We start from the raw sequence: 13,587 nt of genomic DNA on the forward strand, positions 1-13,587 counted from the left end.
AGAAAAAAGCCAGAAGTGGCGCTGTGGCTCAAGTGGTAGAGCGCTAGCCTTGAGCTGAAGAGCTGAGGGACAGCGCCCAGGCCCAGAGTTCAGGCCCACGACCGGACCAAAAAAAAACAAAAACATGCAGAATACCAGAGTTTGTATCCATTTGAACATTCATTGCTCTTAGAGACTAGTAGTGTGTTTTATATCATATTGTTGTCTGATCAGAAGTCCAAGAAAGCTATTTTGATAGTATGATTGACTTCCATTGTGTTTTTCCTACATGTTAAAGTCTTTGGCTTTAACTTTTTTTTTTCTTTTTATACAGATAAGTGTGAGTTCAAAGGTTCACTATCAGGCAGTAATGCTGGAATTACAAGCATTGAATTTGATAGTGCTGTGAGTATCTATTTTAGAGGTTTCTGAAAAATAATTTAAGATAAAATAGTTGAAGTTAAGTAAGTTACTTGGTTTCTGATGCATTGTGAATAAATGCTATGCTTAAGGGGCCTATGTAATTCCACCCACCCTAGAGAAATTGTTTAGATGAAAGTAGTATGTCAGTGTTGAACTACAGCTCATTGCCCTACGGTAATAAAGTATAAGCAACTCTTCAGCTCAAGGCGAGCGCTCTACCTCTTTAGCTACAGCACCACTTCCGGTTTTCTGGTGGTTTATTGAAGATAGGAGTCTCACGGTCTCTCTTGCCCAGGCTGGATTTGAACCGCGATCCTCAGATCTCAACCTCCTGAGTAGCTAGGATTACAGGTGTGAGCCACCAGCGCCCGGCTGCATTTTTTTTTTTAATCTTCGTGCTTGCCGGTACTCAGCAATTGATAATGTCCCTTCACTTGTGGGCTTGTGGCTTTTTCCACTAAAAGCTACTGCTCTACTGCTTAAAGCATAGCTCCACTTTTGGCTTTTTGTTGGCTAATTGGACTTGTGTTCCATCTGGCATGAGCCACTGGCCCAATTCTCATATCCCCTTCCCTCAACTTGTACTTGAGTTTTTTTCCCACTCACAGCTGGTGCCCTACCACTTGAGACACACACTTCCATTTCCTGCTTTTTTTTGCTGAATTGGAGATGAAAGTGTTACAGATTTGTCTGCCTGGTCTATCCTGAAATCTCAGCCTGTACTAGTGCCTGGTTCCATTAGCTTCTTAGGAATAGCACCTTAAATCCAATTGAGGAATAAGAAAAAGATTTAGACCTCAGGGAGGCCATGTGGAGTTCTTACTTGTTTGGTAATTTGAGGGCTCACGAAGCTTGGTGACACCAAGGTCATGCTCTTAGTGTTTTACTACTGAGCTGCAGCATTGGCCTGAGAGGTCTTTAATGACAGGGATGAGGTAACTGTCAGTGTTGAAGCAGCAGGTCTCCAGTGGCCCACATTGGGACTAAGACTGTGATGCTGAACAAGATGAACAGCCTCAGAGTGGTGGTTGGGAGAGTATGTGGGAAGAGCAGGATGCTCCTGAGGCAGTATGTAGAGACTTTAAGGGAAGGGAGTGAGGGGAAAATGAGCAGGGGAGACTTCCATTTTGAGCTTGATGTTTGCAGCATTCCGATGAAATCTGAGCTCAGGAGGAAGATCTGAACTCAAAGGAGATGGGGTGAGCTGACAGTATAGCTGATCATAGTTGGTACTTGGCTCTAGATGTTTGATTGTAGGCGTCTTTGTACCTTCTAGCACTTGAATTTTGGGAAGTTTCAAGTGAACAAAGGTCTTTGTATTATGCTACCATTTTTCCTCTATTCCTGTAGGGAGCTTATCTCTTAGCTGCCTCAAATGATTTTGCAAGCCGAATCTGGACTGTGGATGATTATCGATTACGGGTAAGAACTAGCTTAACATTACAGATGTTATTACTACCATGGGAATTGTGGTTCTTAGTGGCATTTAGCCTGCCTAAAGTGCCCCCTCCCCCCCCCCAATTTTTTTTGTTCTTTTTTGGCTGTATCTTTTCTTGTGTCAACTCAAAAAATACCAGCAGAGATAAAGATCTAGAGGAGTCGGGAGCTGTGTTAGGATGGTTTGTTGCTGGGTTTGTGGTGGTCTGATTGGGTGATACAAGGATGAAGCTAAAAGTTAACTTACTACTTAGACCTTTGTTTTCCTGAGAGAACTGCACTGGAGATTCGCAGTACTGTGCTACCCAGTACCTCAAGCTAAGAAGATCCAGATTTGAACATGCAAAGCATGAACCTGAACCCTGGAGTAGCAGAAATAGATGTTTAAATGCTGAACAACTTGCCTTATATTCTTTTCAGGGAGGACCAGGGCAATGGGCTGCATGCACAAACATTTGAGTATGGTTTTCCCTGAAGTCTAGTGCTGTACCCTAAATGTGGAAAGCACACTCAGGAGTAATAATGGTTGCAGTATAGTCCATCTTGTGTTGAACTGTAACTTAATTAACCACCCCTTTGTTTGCTGGCATTTTTAGGAGCTGTATGTTTATCTACCTTCCCCCACCTTTTTTTTGAGACAAGTCTCCCTATGTAATCCTGGCTGGTTTATATAACACCTCAGCTCGCAAAGTTTCAGTATTACAAGTGTGCATCACCACTCCAACTTAATCATATAAAATATATTTATGATGGAGACAATACTGAAATACCCAATCATACAGCCAATATTTACTAAACTTGAGTATGGTAGACTATTTTTCAGAAATAGAAGGCCTTGGTGGTAACAGGAGTTTCTGTCCCCTTGGGATAGGAGAGACTATATCACAATAAATAGCTTGAAGAAAAGCACAGTAGGATATAGCAAGTAGTGCTAGAGGGAGGTAGTACATGTATTTTTATATGAGCCATTTTTTAATTCTTCCCATATGTTTTAAGAATTGAAACCGTTAGCTTAAATTCAGAGCCTTGGGCTTTCTACCGTTTGAGCTACACTGGTTCTAGGGTGAACTCAAAGCCTGCTGCTGTACTTGCGCTTCCCCTCTCCCCCAGTTGTGGGGCTTGAATTCTGGGCCTGGGTGTTCTCCCTGAACTTTTTTGCTCTAAGTTAGCATTCTACCACTTTGAGCCACAACTTCTACTTCCCATTTTCTGCTGGTTAATTGGAGATAAGATCTCACAGACTTTCCTGTCTGGGTTGGCATCAAGCTGCGATCCTCAGATCTCAGCCTCCTGAGTAGCTATAACAGGTGTGAGCTCTGGGCACCCGGCTCCTCCTTTTTTACTGAAGATGGAAGGACATTAGCTTGGGGCTAGTGGTATTGGGTTTGTGTCTAATGTTACTTCTAGTATCTTTGTCTTTATTTATTTTTTTTTTTTGAGGCTGGATCCTGCTGTTATATTGCCCAGGCTGGTCTTAAACTATTGAGTTCACGAGACCCTCCCACGTTAACATCTCAACTGCTGAGATTACTTGAGTACACCACCATGCCTGGCTTTTTCCTCTTGTTCTACTGGTGTCAGATTTCCATAACTGACACGGTACCTAACACTGGTTTTAACTTAAGATTGCAGCCTTTGGTTCTTTTTCCATCTTTTTGTACTGTGCATGGGTGACACATTCATTGTGGCAGAGGAGAGTATTTGCCTCATGGTAGCAGAAAAGCAAAGAGAAAGGCAGGAAGGGGCAGAATCAAGAGCATGTCTTCTGTGTCCTAATGTTCTCCCACTGGGCCCCACTGCCCACTAGTGCCACAAGCAGAACACCAAACTTTCCACACATGGGTCTTTGCAGGGCATTCAAGGTCTGAGTCAGAGTAATACCTTACTTAAAGGTAATGCCTACAAGACAGACTTTCTAGAAGTTCCTGCAGGTTACTCTCTCTGCAGTCCAAAAATGTTGCTAAGTTTAAACTGCTTCCCTTTCCCCTGACTTAATTGTTTTGTCGGAGTCCTGGCTCTCCACTATTGGGTGCATTGGCCAGTCCTCCAGCATAGCCAGTGTGCCATGCCCCTGGCTCACCCTGGCTGTTTCTCTCCTAGCACACACTCACCGGACACAGTGGGAAAGTGCTTTCTGCTAAGTTCCTGCTGGACAATGCACGGATTGTCTCGGGAAGTCATGACCGGACCCTCAAACTCTGGGATCTACGCAGCAAAGTCTGTGAGGAAATTCAGTCTCTGCCTTTGTGTTTGCATACTCATTAGCTGTGAAGTTGTTCTTTCCACTTCAGCTTGTTGCATGTGATAGTTTGAATTTGGGTTCAGTCACTCAGGTGCTGAGGGTGTAGCTTTCTTGCTTGAGGTTGCATTTAGATTTGCAATTTGGATAGTTCGGTAGTTAGAGAGTAGCACTGCTCTACACAGCCACGTGGGTGCCTCTGCTGGACTAGTGATGTTTGATTTTCTTTCAGGCATCAAGACGGTGTTTGCAGGGTCCAGTTGCAACGATATTGTCTGCACAGAACAATGTGTAATGAGCGGACATTTTGATAAGAAAATTCGTTTCTGGGACATCCGGTATGACATTCTAGAGCTTGGTAGGGATGCAGGGGAATCTATACATAGAACAATGATGATACTTTTTCTTTTTTAGTTTTTGGTCAGTCATGGGCTTGAACTCTGAACCTGGGAGCTGTCCCTCAGCTCTTTAGCTCAAGGCTAGCACTCTACCACTTGAGCCACAGTGCCACTTCAGTATTCTGGTGGTTCATTGGAGATAAGAGTCTTATGGACTTTCCTGCCCAGGCAGGCTTTGAACTCCAGTCCTCAGATCTCAGCCTTCTGAGTAGCCAGGATTACAGGAGTGAGCCACCAGCACCCAGCTTGATGATATTTTTATGTGGGTTGGTTTTTAAGTCTGAGGCAATGTCAAGAATGATCCAGGGCACCTGTATTTTGACAGTGAGCTTTTTGTTCTGAATCACATTTAGACTGTGGAGAGTTCACCATCATTTACTGTCCTTACATTTTGGCCATAGACTACTAGCTGCTAGGTAGGCAAAGATGATACTTGCCCTACCTTTAGAGTATTTAAAATAAAACAAGGCTAGTCTGAAGAAGGGAGCAGGGCTAGGGATCTAACCAAGGAGGAGTGTCCAGAAGTATAAAGAAATCGGGCCAGTCTTGTTGCTGTGCCAATGTTGGGAGGAGTAGAGCTGTCAGAAGCAAGAAAAGTCCTTTAAAACCAAGTGGTAAGGAGGCACATATAGAGGACTAATGATTTGGTTGAATGAACAGCTGATGTCACACCCGGGTAGATGGCCCTAGGGTAGAGGGGTGTGTGTGTGAAGGACCTGTGGTTTCTAGTGCTGCTCTGAAATGCAGCTTAGTGCCAGGAAAGCCTAACAAGGCTAGCTGCCTTCTCTTCCTCCTTGTTTGAACTCAGAGCTTTGAACTTGCTACAGAAAGCTCTTCTACTCTGCTATACCTATACCTCCAGTCCTTTTTTGCACTGATTATTTTAAGATTGGGTCTTGCTTTTGCCCAGGCATGTACTTGAACCTCCATACTCCTATTTTAGGTCTCTTGCCACAGCTAGAATGACAGGCATGTGCTGTCATGCTCCACTTCTTCCACTGAGATAGAACCTTGTGAACATTTTTGCCTGTGTTGGCCTGGAACCATGATCTTAGCTGCCAGAGTAGATAGGATTATAGGTGTGAGCCACTGAACCTGACTTGGAATAAAGAAGTTTAGAGTTGAAGGAAGGTGTTACAAGTCCATCCCATATTTGAGGACCCCCAAGTCTGTGTTTAGTGACAGTGATACAGACTGCTTTGTTAAAGTAGAAAGTTTATTGAAAACTTAGAGCAAAATCACTATTGGAGAGGTCAAGACCTTTGGCTGTGTTATCAGTGTGGCCCTGCCTATCCAGAAGGCTGTTAGCTGACCTGTATGGGCTGAAGCTGCAGGGAATCGGAAACACCAAGGAACTAGCAGCCCTACTGACATCGGGAGGCTGGAGCTGAGCTAAGGATGACAGGCCGCTTGGGCCTCTCCAGACCCACTAAGACAAATTCTGTGCCATTCCTATCCAAAACTTGAAATGGTGTCTTTGAAGTAATAATTGGGGCTCGATACATAGCTCAGTGGTAGAGCATGTAATTAGTTAGCATGTCCATGAGGCCTTAAGCTCTTCTACAGCAAAGAAGTAATGCTAATTGTGTGGTGGCCTTCGTATCCACTTCAGAACTTCTGATGGCAAGAAGATTCAGAGTTGTTTTCAGAACTGTAGGCCTATTGATAGAGAGATGGTAAGAGGTGCCACCATGCTTACCACCCTTGGAAACGGTCTTCTTGGCTGGCAGCAGTTCATGACACTATCCTAGTTAAAGTGGGGACATTTTGACCTTTTCCCTGCTAGGCTTTTCAGCTTTTTCATCTCTTAGATCAGAAAGTGTGGTCCGGGAGATGGAACTGTTGGGGAAAATCACTGCCTTGGATTTAAACCCAGAGAGGACAGAGCTCCTGAGCTGCTCCCGGGATGACCTGCTAAAAATCATTGATCTCCGGACAAATGCTGTGAAACAGACATTCAGGTAACTGGGTGCAGGAGGCTCCTGCCTGGCCCCACCCACTGCTGTCCCGGGGGAGTGCCCTGAGTGACGGGTCTGTGCTGTGTTTTTCAGTGCCCCTGGATTCAAGTGCGGCTCTGACTGGACCCGAGTTGTCTTCAGGTTGGTAGCCACCCCCTACTTCCAACTTGCTCAGGTTATCTCCCCCTTAGGGAAGCTAAAGTTTACCTACAAAGCATCCAGGAGTGAACCTAAAGGTCATGCTTGAGGTCCCAGCAGTGTGCCTTCCAGTGTTCGTCATTAATGAACGTAAATGCATTGCACCAAAAATAATGGCTGGTTGCTTGGTTCTGGATGAGCCATCAGGTTTCCCTCTCCTCCTTTCTCCTGCCATGTACTGATTTCTCCCAGTGTATTTCAGCATCAGCTCACATGCCTTGGAGAAAGGGCCTCATATGACGTCTCCTTTTCCATTCTACATTCATTGGGCCAGGGACCGTGCTAGTTTATCACAGTCTCCACACATTTGGAGGTTTGCTTGACTTCCTCTGTGTCTTGGACACTGCATTACCTCTTGGACCTTAGGGATAGTGAGTTAGGGGCAGGTTTCCATAGCTTTTGTTCTTTGTCCGTTTCCTGTAGTCCTGATGGCGGTTATGTGGCAGCAGGCTCGGCTGAAGGCTCGCTCTATGTCTGGAATGTGCTCACAGGGAAGGTGGAGAAGGTGCTTTCTAAACAACACAGGTGAGTTGACTTCTATCGGCACTCACAACCACACACCTCAAAGTGGTGAGCAGGGCCTAGTGTTCATCAGGCTCAAACCTCCAGGGGCTCCTTGAGGGCAGCACCTGCACTTTGCTGGGCTGGGTGAGTAAGGCCTTTGGAGACAGCAGCTGGTAATGCCTGCAGATAGATAGCTCCAGGTAGAGCCAGTGAATAGAAGAGGTCAGAGGAACTGCTTCCCTGCCCTTCCTTATCCATTTCTGTTCTCTCCTCCATCCCTTTCCTCTCTGAGCCTCCCTTTTTGCCAGAAAATTGACAAGTTCTAAACACTGGTTATTGTACACCTCCTTTACCTCCTACCTGGCAGGCAGCTCCTGGCCTTTTTCCGCAGCTTGTTCTGTGCACCCAAGTCTACCTGCTAGTTTAAAAAACATAGGTTTTGGGGTTTTTTTTTTTTTTGTTTTTTCCTGGAAGCTGCAGGTCCTCACTGCCCTCAGGCAGCAGCCCAGCCACAGCTTAGAATTTCCCTGTGCCTGATCCCAGGGCTCTGCCAGCTGCTAACGCCACGCTCCCTTTAGTCTGACCCTGCTTAATGAAAGTCTCTCCACCATCAGTCCCTGCTGTTGGGTAGGCACAGCTGGGCTCCACATACCTGGGGTGAGGGGCATGGCTGGTTGAGGTCTCAACATGAATACTTGGAAATTGAAATTGATGTCCTCTGCTCTCCCTGCAGCTCCTCCATCAACGCAGTGGCCTGGGCCCCCTCCGGCTTGCACGTCATCAGTGTGGATAAAGGCAGCAAAGCTGTGCTGTGGGCACAACCCTGAGGGCACCGAGGAGCTGCCTGTGGGCTCCCTCCGCCCCTCCTGGTGAGCAGCATGGCCTCCTCGCGAAGAGCTCCAGCTTCGTGGCATGGGAGCCTTATTTTGAATAGCAGTCCTGAGAACTTTTTGAGGTCTCTAATGGCCAAAGAATCAACACCTAACTCTGCCTCACTGGGCAGAGGTTCAGGTTCTTCGATTCAATTTGATCCGTGTGGAAACACTACTAGCTTTGATCTTCCATACCTCATTGGGGAGCACAGGACCCCCTGCTGGATCCCCCCACTGCCAGTCACACCCCCACCACAGTAGGGTGTTGGTTCCCCTGTGCTGCTCCCATCCTTCCAAAGGGGGGTCTGGACTATTGCACAACACAGCCCCTTGCTTGGGATCCTCTGCCAGTGGACTTGCTGTAAGCATTTGTTTAGTGGAGATGCCAAATACAAGCCTGTTGTGATGCTGGAGGCGCTGACGTTGCAGGACTGCCTGCGATCCAATCCTGTCTTACTACTGCTGAAGCTTGTCTAAGAGTTTCTGGGTCTTCTTCCAGCACTTCCGTATATCTGTTTCTTGGGCTAGAAATTGATCTGTTTGGTTTAAATTTTTCTGAGAAGACAGTTGCCAACCTTTCCCAGTTGAGTTATATAATATGGCTTGTACCACTGTACACTTGTGCTTCAACAGGATTGGAGATGGGCTGGCAGTGGGGATTCTGGCCACTGCTCTCTACCAGGTCCGTGTTCAGTGACCCCATGTTTGATGCAAGAAATGAGATGAAGCCTGGAGGAAAAAGTTAATCTTTTTACCTGTCTGAAAAACTATGATGTTTCAAATTTTAATTTGCACTTTATTTTTTTCTGCCACACTTGGCCTCTGGACAGACAGGGGCCTGAGGCCTTCAGTGGGATGAGAGGTGAGGTTGAAGCAGCCTTTCCTCTGCCTGGGGCTTTGTCTCCATCCTTCTTCTCTGCATGCTCCTCACTTTCTCGTTTGCTGTCCAGATAACTTGTGTGCAAGGAGGATTGGAACTCAAAGGCCATGGCACATCTTTTATTTATTTAATTATGTGGCCCAACAGAACTTGATTATAAATTAAAAAAATCTTGTTATATACTTTTCAAATTCCTGTGTCTTTGTTATTTCTGTTTTTATCCATAAGAGTGAAGGAACTGCCAGGCGCCAGTGGCTCACGCCTGTACCATGAGTCTCTTCTCTCCAATAAACTACTCAGAAAACCAGAAGTGGCACTGTGGTAGAGCATTGAGCTAAAGAGCTGAGGGACAGGGCCCAGGCCCAGAGTTCAAGCCCCTTGACTGATTTTAAAAATTAAAAAGAAGGGACTAGTTTTTCTGGTATTCAGTCTTTCTGAATAATGGATAGTTCTCTCCTAGCATAAGAGATCATGCCCTGGGAATACCAGCATTCCAGTCTTCCATCCTGTATAATATTGGCTATCCCCGGGGAAGTTTTTCAGAGCTTTGTTAGCTGTGGTGTGTCTGTCACCCCTGCGCCCCACAGGGACATTAGCCCTTGGTTTATATGAGCCACTGTGGCCCCTTTGGGCCTCTAATACATCAGTTAAGGCCTGAGCCTAACTACCTCACCGCCTGGAAGAAACAGCCATACAGCATAGGCTCATGGCTTGAGATGCGATCCCATCATGCTCTGGTATCTGAGGCAAGCGTGCTTATAAGGAAAAGAATGACCCATGCAGTTGCGTAATTTGTGCCTGGGGTTTGAACTCCAGGGACAGTGCCTGGCCACTGTCCCTTAGCTAGTATTCTACCACTTAAGCTATAGCTCTACTTTCAGCTTTTGGGGGATAGGGTGGGTTGATTTGAGATAAGAGTTTCATGGAATTTACTGCCTCAGCTAGCTTCAAACCACATTCCTCAGCTCTTAGCCTCCCAAGTAGCTGAGATTATGGGCATGAGCCATTGGTGCCCAGCAACAAACATTTTCAGTGGTTTTGAGTCAGAGTCTTGCTACGTAGCATCTCTGGCTTACCTGGGACTCCCAGTCCTGCCTCTGTCTCCTCACCTTAATGTTTCTGTTGTAATGATCTTAAGAAAACAATGTGATCATCACAAAACAACAGTGAGTTAAAAGTCTACTGATACCACACAGATAGCTGTGGCTCACACCTGTAATCCTAGCTATTCAAGAGGCTGGGAAATGAGGGTCACAGTTGGGAGCAGCCCAGGCAGGAAAGTCTGATTCATGAGAATATAATGTCCAATTAACCAAAAACTGGAAGCTGGGTGCCGGTGGCTCACGCCTGTAATCCTAGCTACTCAGGAGGCTGAGATCTGAGGATCTCAGTTCAAAGCCACCCTGGGCAGGAAAGTCTGTGAAACCCTTATCTCCATTAAACGACTCAGAAAATCAGAAGTGGCACAGTGGCTCAAATGGTAGTGCACTAGCCTTGAGCTGAAGAGCTGAGGGACAGTGCCCAGGCCCAGAGTTCAAGCCCCAGGACGAACCAAAATGGAAGCAGAGCAGTGACACATGGTAAAGCCCTAACTTGAGCAAAAAGGCTAAAGACAGTGCCCAAACCCTCAGTTCAAGTACCAAACTGGCAAAAAGTAAAGGCGTAAATACCTAATACTTTCCAGGTATATGGCTATGTACAACCTTTGTAGTTCAGTATCTACCATTCTGGTTCAGTAATTTTCCTCTAACCACATCCATACTTTCCCAAAAGGAAGTAGTAGCCTTTGCACTTTATTTGTCCAATGAATATCCAGTCTGGAACCACCTGGTATGTCCAGATGTTGAGTCTCCTAAGTGTTCCTTTTCAGTGAATTGACTTAGGCAAGACACCAAGTGGTTCTGATCTTTGTTCCTCTGTTTTCTGGAGCAAGAAGTGGGTGGATTCAGGTTACTGCAGGAAGAACACCCCACAGGGAACTGATGCATTTTACCATTCCAAGGTTCTCCATTGGCTCTGTAGTCACCTAAAGCTTTTAACACCAGTGAATAATAATTGTGTTTTAAGTTTACTGTTTTTTATGTATGACACAAAGGATCAGGAGGTGAAATCCTGTTATAAAGGCAGTTTGTCACCCAGTTTCCTAGAGGGGCATGGCCTGTCGCTCAGAGCAGCAGGAGTGGCACTAGGATTTGTTAGGGGTGTGAAAAGAATTTCTTAGAGTTGACATGGGAAGAAGTCAGCAGGCCAGGTGCCCAGGTTAGGATGAGCTAGTAGGGATAGTTTGAGCAGGCTCTAGAGAGTAGGGAATTGCTCTACCTGAGGTGACCAGGACAGGATAAGAGTGACCTGAAGGTTGTATGCCTCAAGTTGTAAAGTGCCTGCCTAGCAAGTATGAGGCTGTGAGTTCAAACCTCTGTTCTGCCTAAAAAACAATTCAAGAAGCTGGGTGCCAGTGGCTCACTCCTGTAATCCTAGCTACTCAGGAGGCTGAGATCTGACGATCATGGTTCAAAGCCAGCCTGGGAAGAAAAGTTCCTGTTATCTCCAATTAAACACCATAAAGCCCAAAGTAGTGCTGTGGCTCAAGTGGTAGAGCTGAAGAGCTCAGAGTCAGTGCCCAGGCCCAAAGTTCAAGCCCTATGACCAACAACAACAACAAAAAGAAGAATTTAAGAACATAATGGGTCACAAATGCTTGAAATTGCTCAGTACTTGTGTTAAGTTTTGGCTGGGTGGAGAGCGGTAGCCTATCATGGTAAACTCAAGGGCAGTGCCCACACCCGAGTTCAAAGCTCTGAATCAGCACACAAAAACGAAAAGTGACTGGGCCTGGTAGTATATAACTGTGACACCTTAGATGCTAAGATAGGAGAATCATGAATTCAAGGCCAGTCTGGACTATGTCTCAAGTAAGTATAGAATTAAAAAGCCTTTTTCTTAGAAATAAGCATTAATTTTAAGTAAAACTAAAAATCATCTGTTGATATACTGTTGTGATCCAATGACTTCAACTCACCTTGAGTATATTGAAGTCTTTGTTCTGCAGAGATGACAGGTACAAAACATCACATTCCTGGAACCTACATTCCAGAAAGGTACAAGAGATAGGCAATAAACTCTGTTAGATGACAAATACAATAAAAGAATACAGGGAAGAAATGTTTAATGAGTTGATCATGTACCTATCTTTTTTTTTTGCCAGTCATGGGGCCTAAACTGGGCCTGTCCCTCAGCTCTTCAGCTCAAGGTTACCCCTCTACCACTTGAGTGCCATAGCACTACTTCCGGCTTTTTCTGCTTATGTGGTGCTGAGGAATCGAACCCAGGGCCTCATGCATTCAAGGCAAGCACTCTACCACTGAGCCACCTTCCCAGCCCCTCACGTACCTATCTTGGGCAGAGGAAACAGCAAGTGGAAAGGCCCTGGGTTAAGCTTAAAGAGGCCAGTGGACTTGAACAAAATGGGTGAGGAAGAGAGCAATAAGAAATAGGTCATAAGTAATGGGTCTGATCATGCAGAATCTGGCAGATATCCAGAGCAAGATAGAAGTCACTGGTTTCTTCCACCCCCTCCCCACCTCGTGGGGCTTGAACTGTGGGCTGGGCCCTGACTCTGAGCTCCTCAGCTCAAGGCTAGCAGCTAGCGCTCTACCACTTGAGCCACAGCACCACTTCCCAGTTTTCTGGTGGTTTGTTGGCGGTAAGAGTCTCACAGACTTTCCTGCCCTGCCCAGGCTGGCTTTGAATTGCTATCCTCAGATCTCAGCCTCCTGAGTAGTGAATTACAGGCTTGGATCACAGCACCTAGCTATAGTCACTGGTGTTTGGATAGGTGCTGACACCTCGACCACAACCAGCCTTCCAGTTATATTGCTTTATTCTGATTGCAGATAAGACCACAACAGAAGTAGGTTAGTGGCCACGGTGCCCTATCCATTCATTCCATGAGTGTTTGTGAGAGCACATAACTTCTCCCCTAGAAAGTGAGAGGAATAATGTCTCCAGTGCTCCACCTCATGGAGTTTTTAGTCAAAGCACAAGAGACCAAGTGGAAGTGAGAGGGAGGTCACTGCATCCAGCTTGGACCTGGAGGTGATTCTTGGTCAGCCTCCGAATGGCTGAGTAGAGTGGGAAGTGGAGAGAGTTCTGGGGTCACAGGCAGTGGGAGCCATAGGCAGTAACTGAAAGCAGGTGGGACTTGTGTGTGCTTGAAGTGTTGCTGCGCCTAAGAGCAGTAATGTGGTTTGGATGGTGGCCTTGCTGAGGTGCCACCCATGGTTCTTGGTGTCTCAAAGAACTGAGCGAAATAGAGCTGAATAAAAAGAAAAGCAGAGGTTTATTGAAGTGAAACATGTAAAGAGAGTGGAGCAAGAATATGCATCAGCATGGACTAGGAAGGATGCTCAGTGGTAGAGTGCTTGCCTCATGCATGAGGCCCTGGGTTCAATTCTTCAGCACCACATAAGCAGAAAAAGCCAGAAGTGGTGCTGTGGCTCAAGTGGTAGAGGGCTAATCTTGAGCTGAAGAACTGAGGGACAGTGCCCAGGCCCAGAGTTCATGCCCACAACCGACAAAAAAAAAAAAGCATCAGCATCACAACTGGGCACATACCTGTAAGCCTAGCTACTCAGGAGGCTGAGATCTGCAGATCCTTAGTTCAAGGCCAGCTTGGGCAGGGAAGTCCAGGAGACTCCTC

The 13,587-nt window shown here is 46.1% G+C and overlaps 1 protein-coding gene across 3 annotated transcripts in view; it reads left to right on the forward strand.

Annotated features, from left to right (window-relative positions):
• The window catches only part of Atg16l1 (autophagy related 16-like 1), a 25,699-nt gene extending 16,632 nt beyond the window's left edge, over window positions 1-9,067 (forward strand). For all 3 annotated transcript variants that reach the window (XM_013010400.1, XM_013010392.1, XM_013010409.1), the window contains 8 exons: window positions 314-384; window positions 1,753-1,824; window positions 3,940-4,060; window positions 4,311-4,416; window positions 6,288-6,437; window positions 6,528-6,575; window positions 7,056-7,157; window positions 7,870-9,067. In XM_013010400.1, coding sequence (XP_012865854.1) covers window positions 314-384; window positions 1,753-1,824; window positions 3,940-4,060; window positions 4,311-4,416; window positions 6,288-6,437; window positions 6,528-6,575; window positions 7,056-7,157; window positions 7,870-7,963 — 764 coding nt within the window. In that variant the 3' untranslated portion in view covers window positions 7,964-9,067. The remainder of the gene's footprint in view (window positions 1-313; window positions 385-1,752; window positions 1,825-3,939; window positions 4,061-4,310; window positions 4,417-6,287; window positions 6,438-6,527; window positions 6,576-7,055; window positions 7,158-7,869) is intronic.
• Window positions 9,068-13,587: the final 4,520 nt, after the last annotated feature.

This window comes from Dipodomys ordii, unplaced genomic scaffold (genome assembly GCF_000151885.1).
Source record: "Dipodomys ordii isolate 6190 unplaced genomic scaffold, Dord_2.0 Scaffold1, whole genome shotgun sequence".
NCBI lineage: Eukaryota > Metazoa > Chordata > Mammalia > Rodentia > Heteromyidae > Dipodomys > Dipodomys ordii.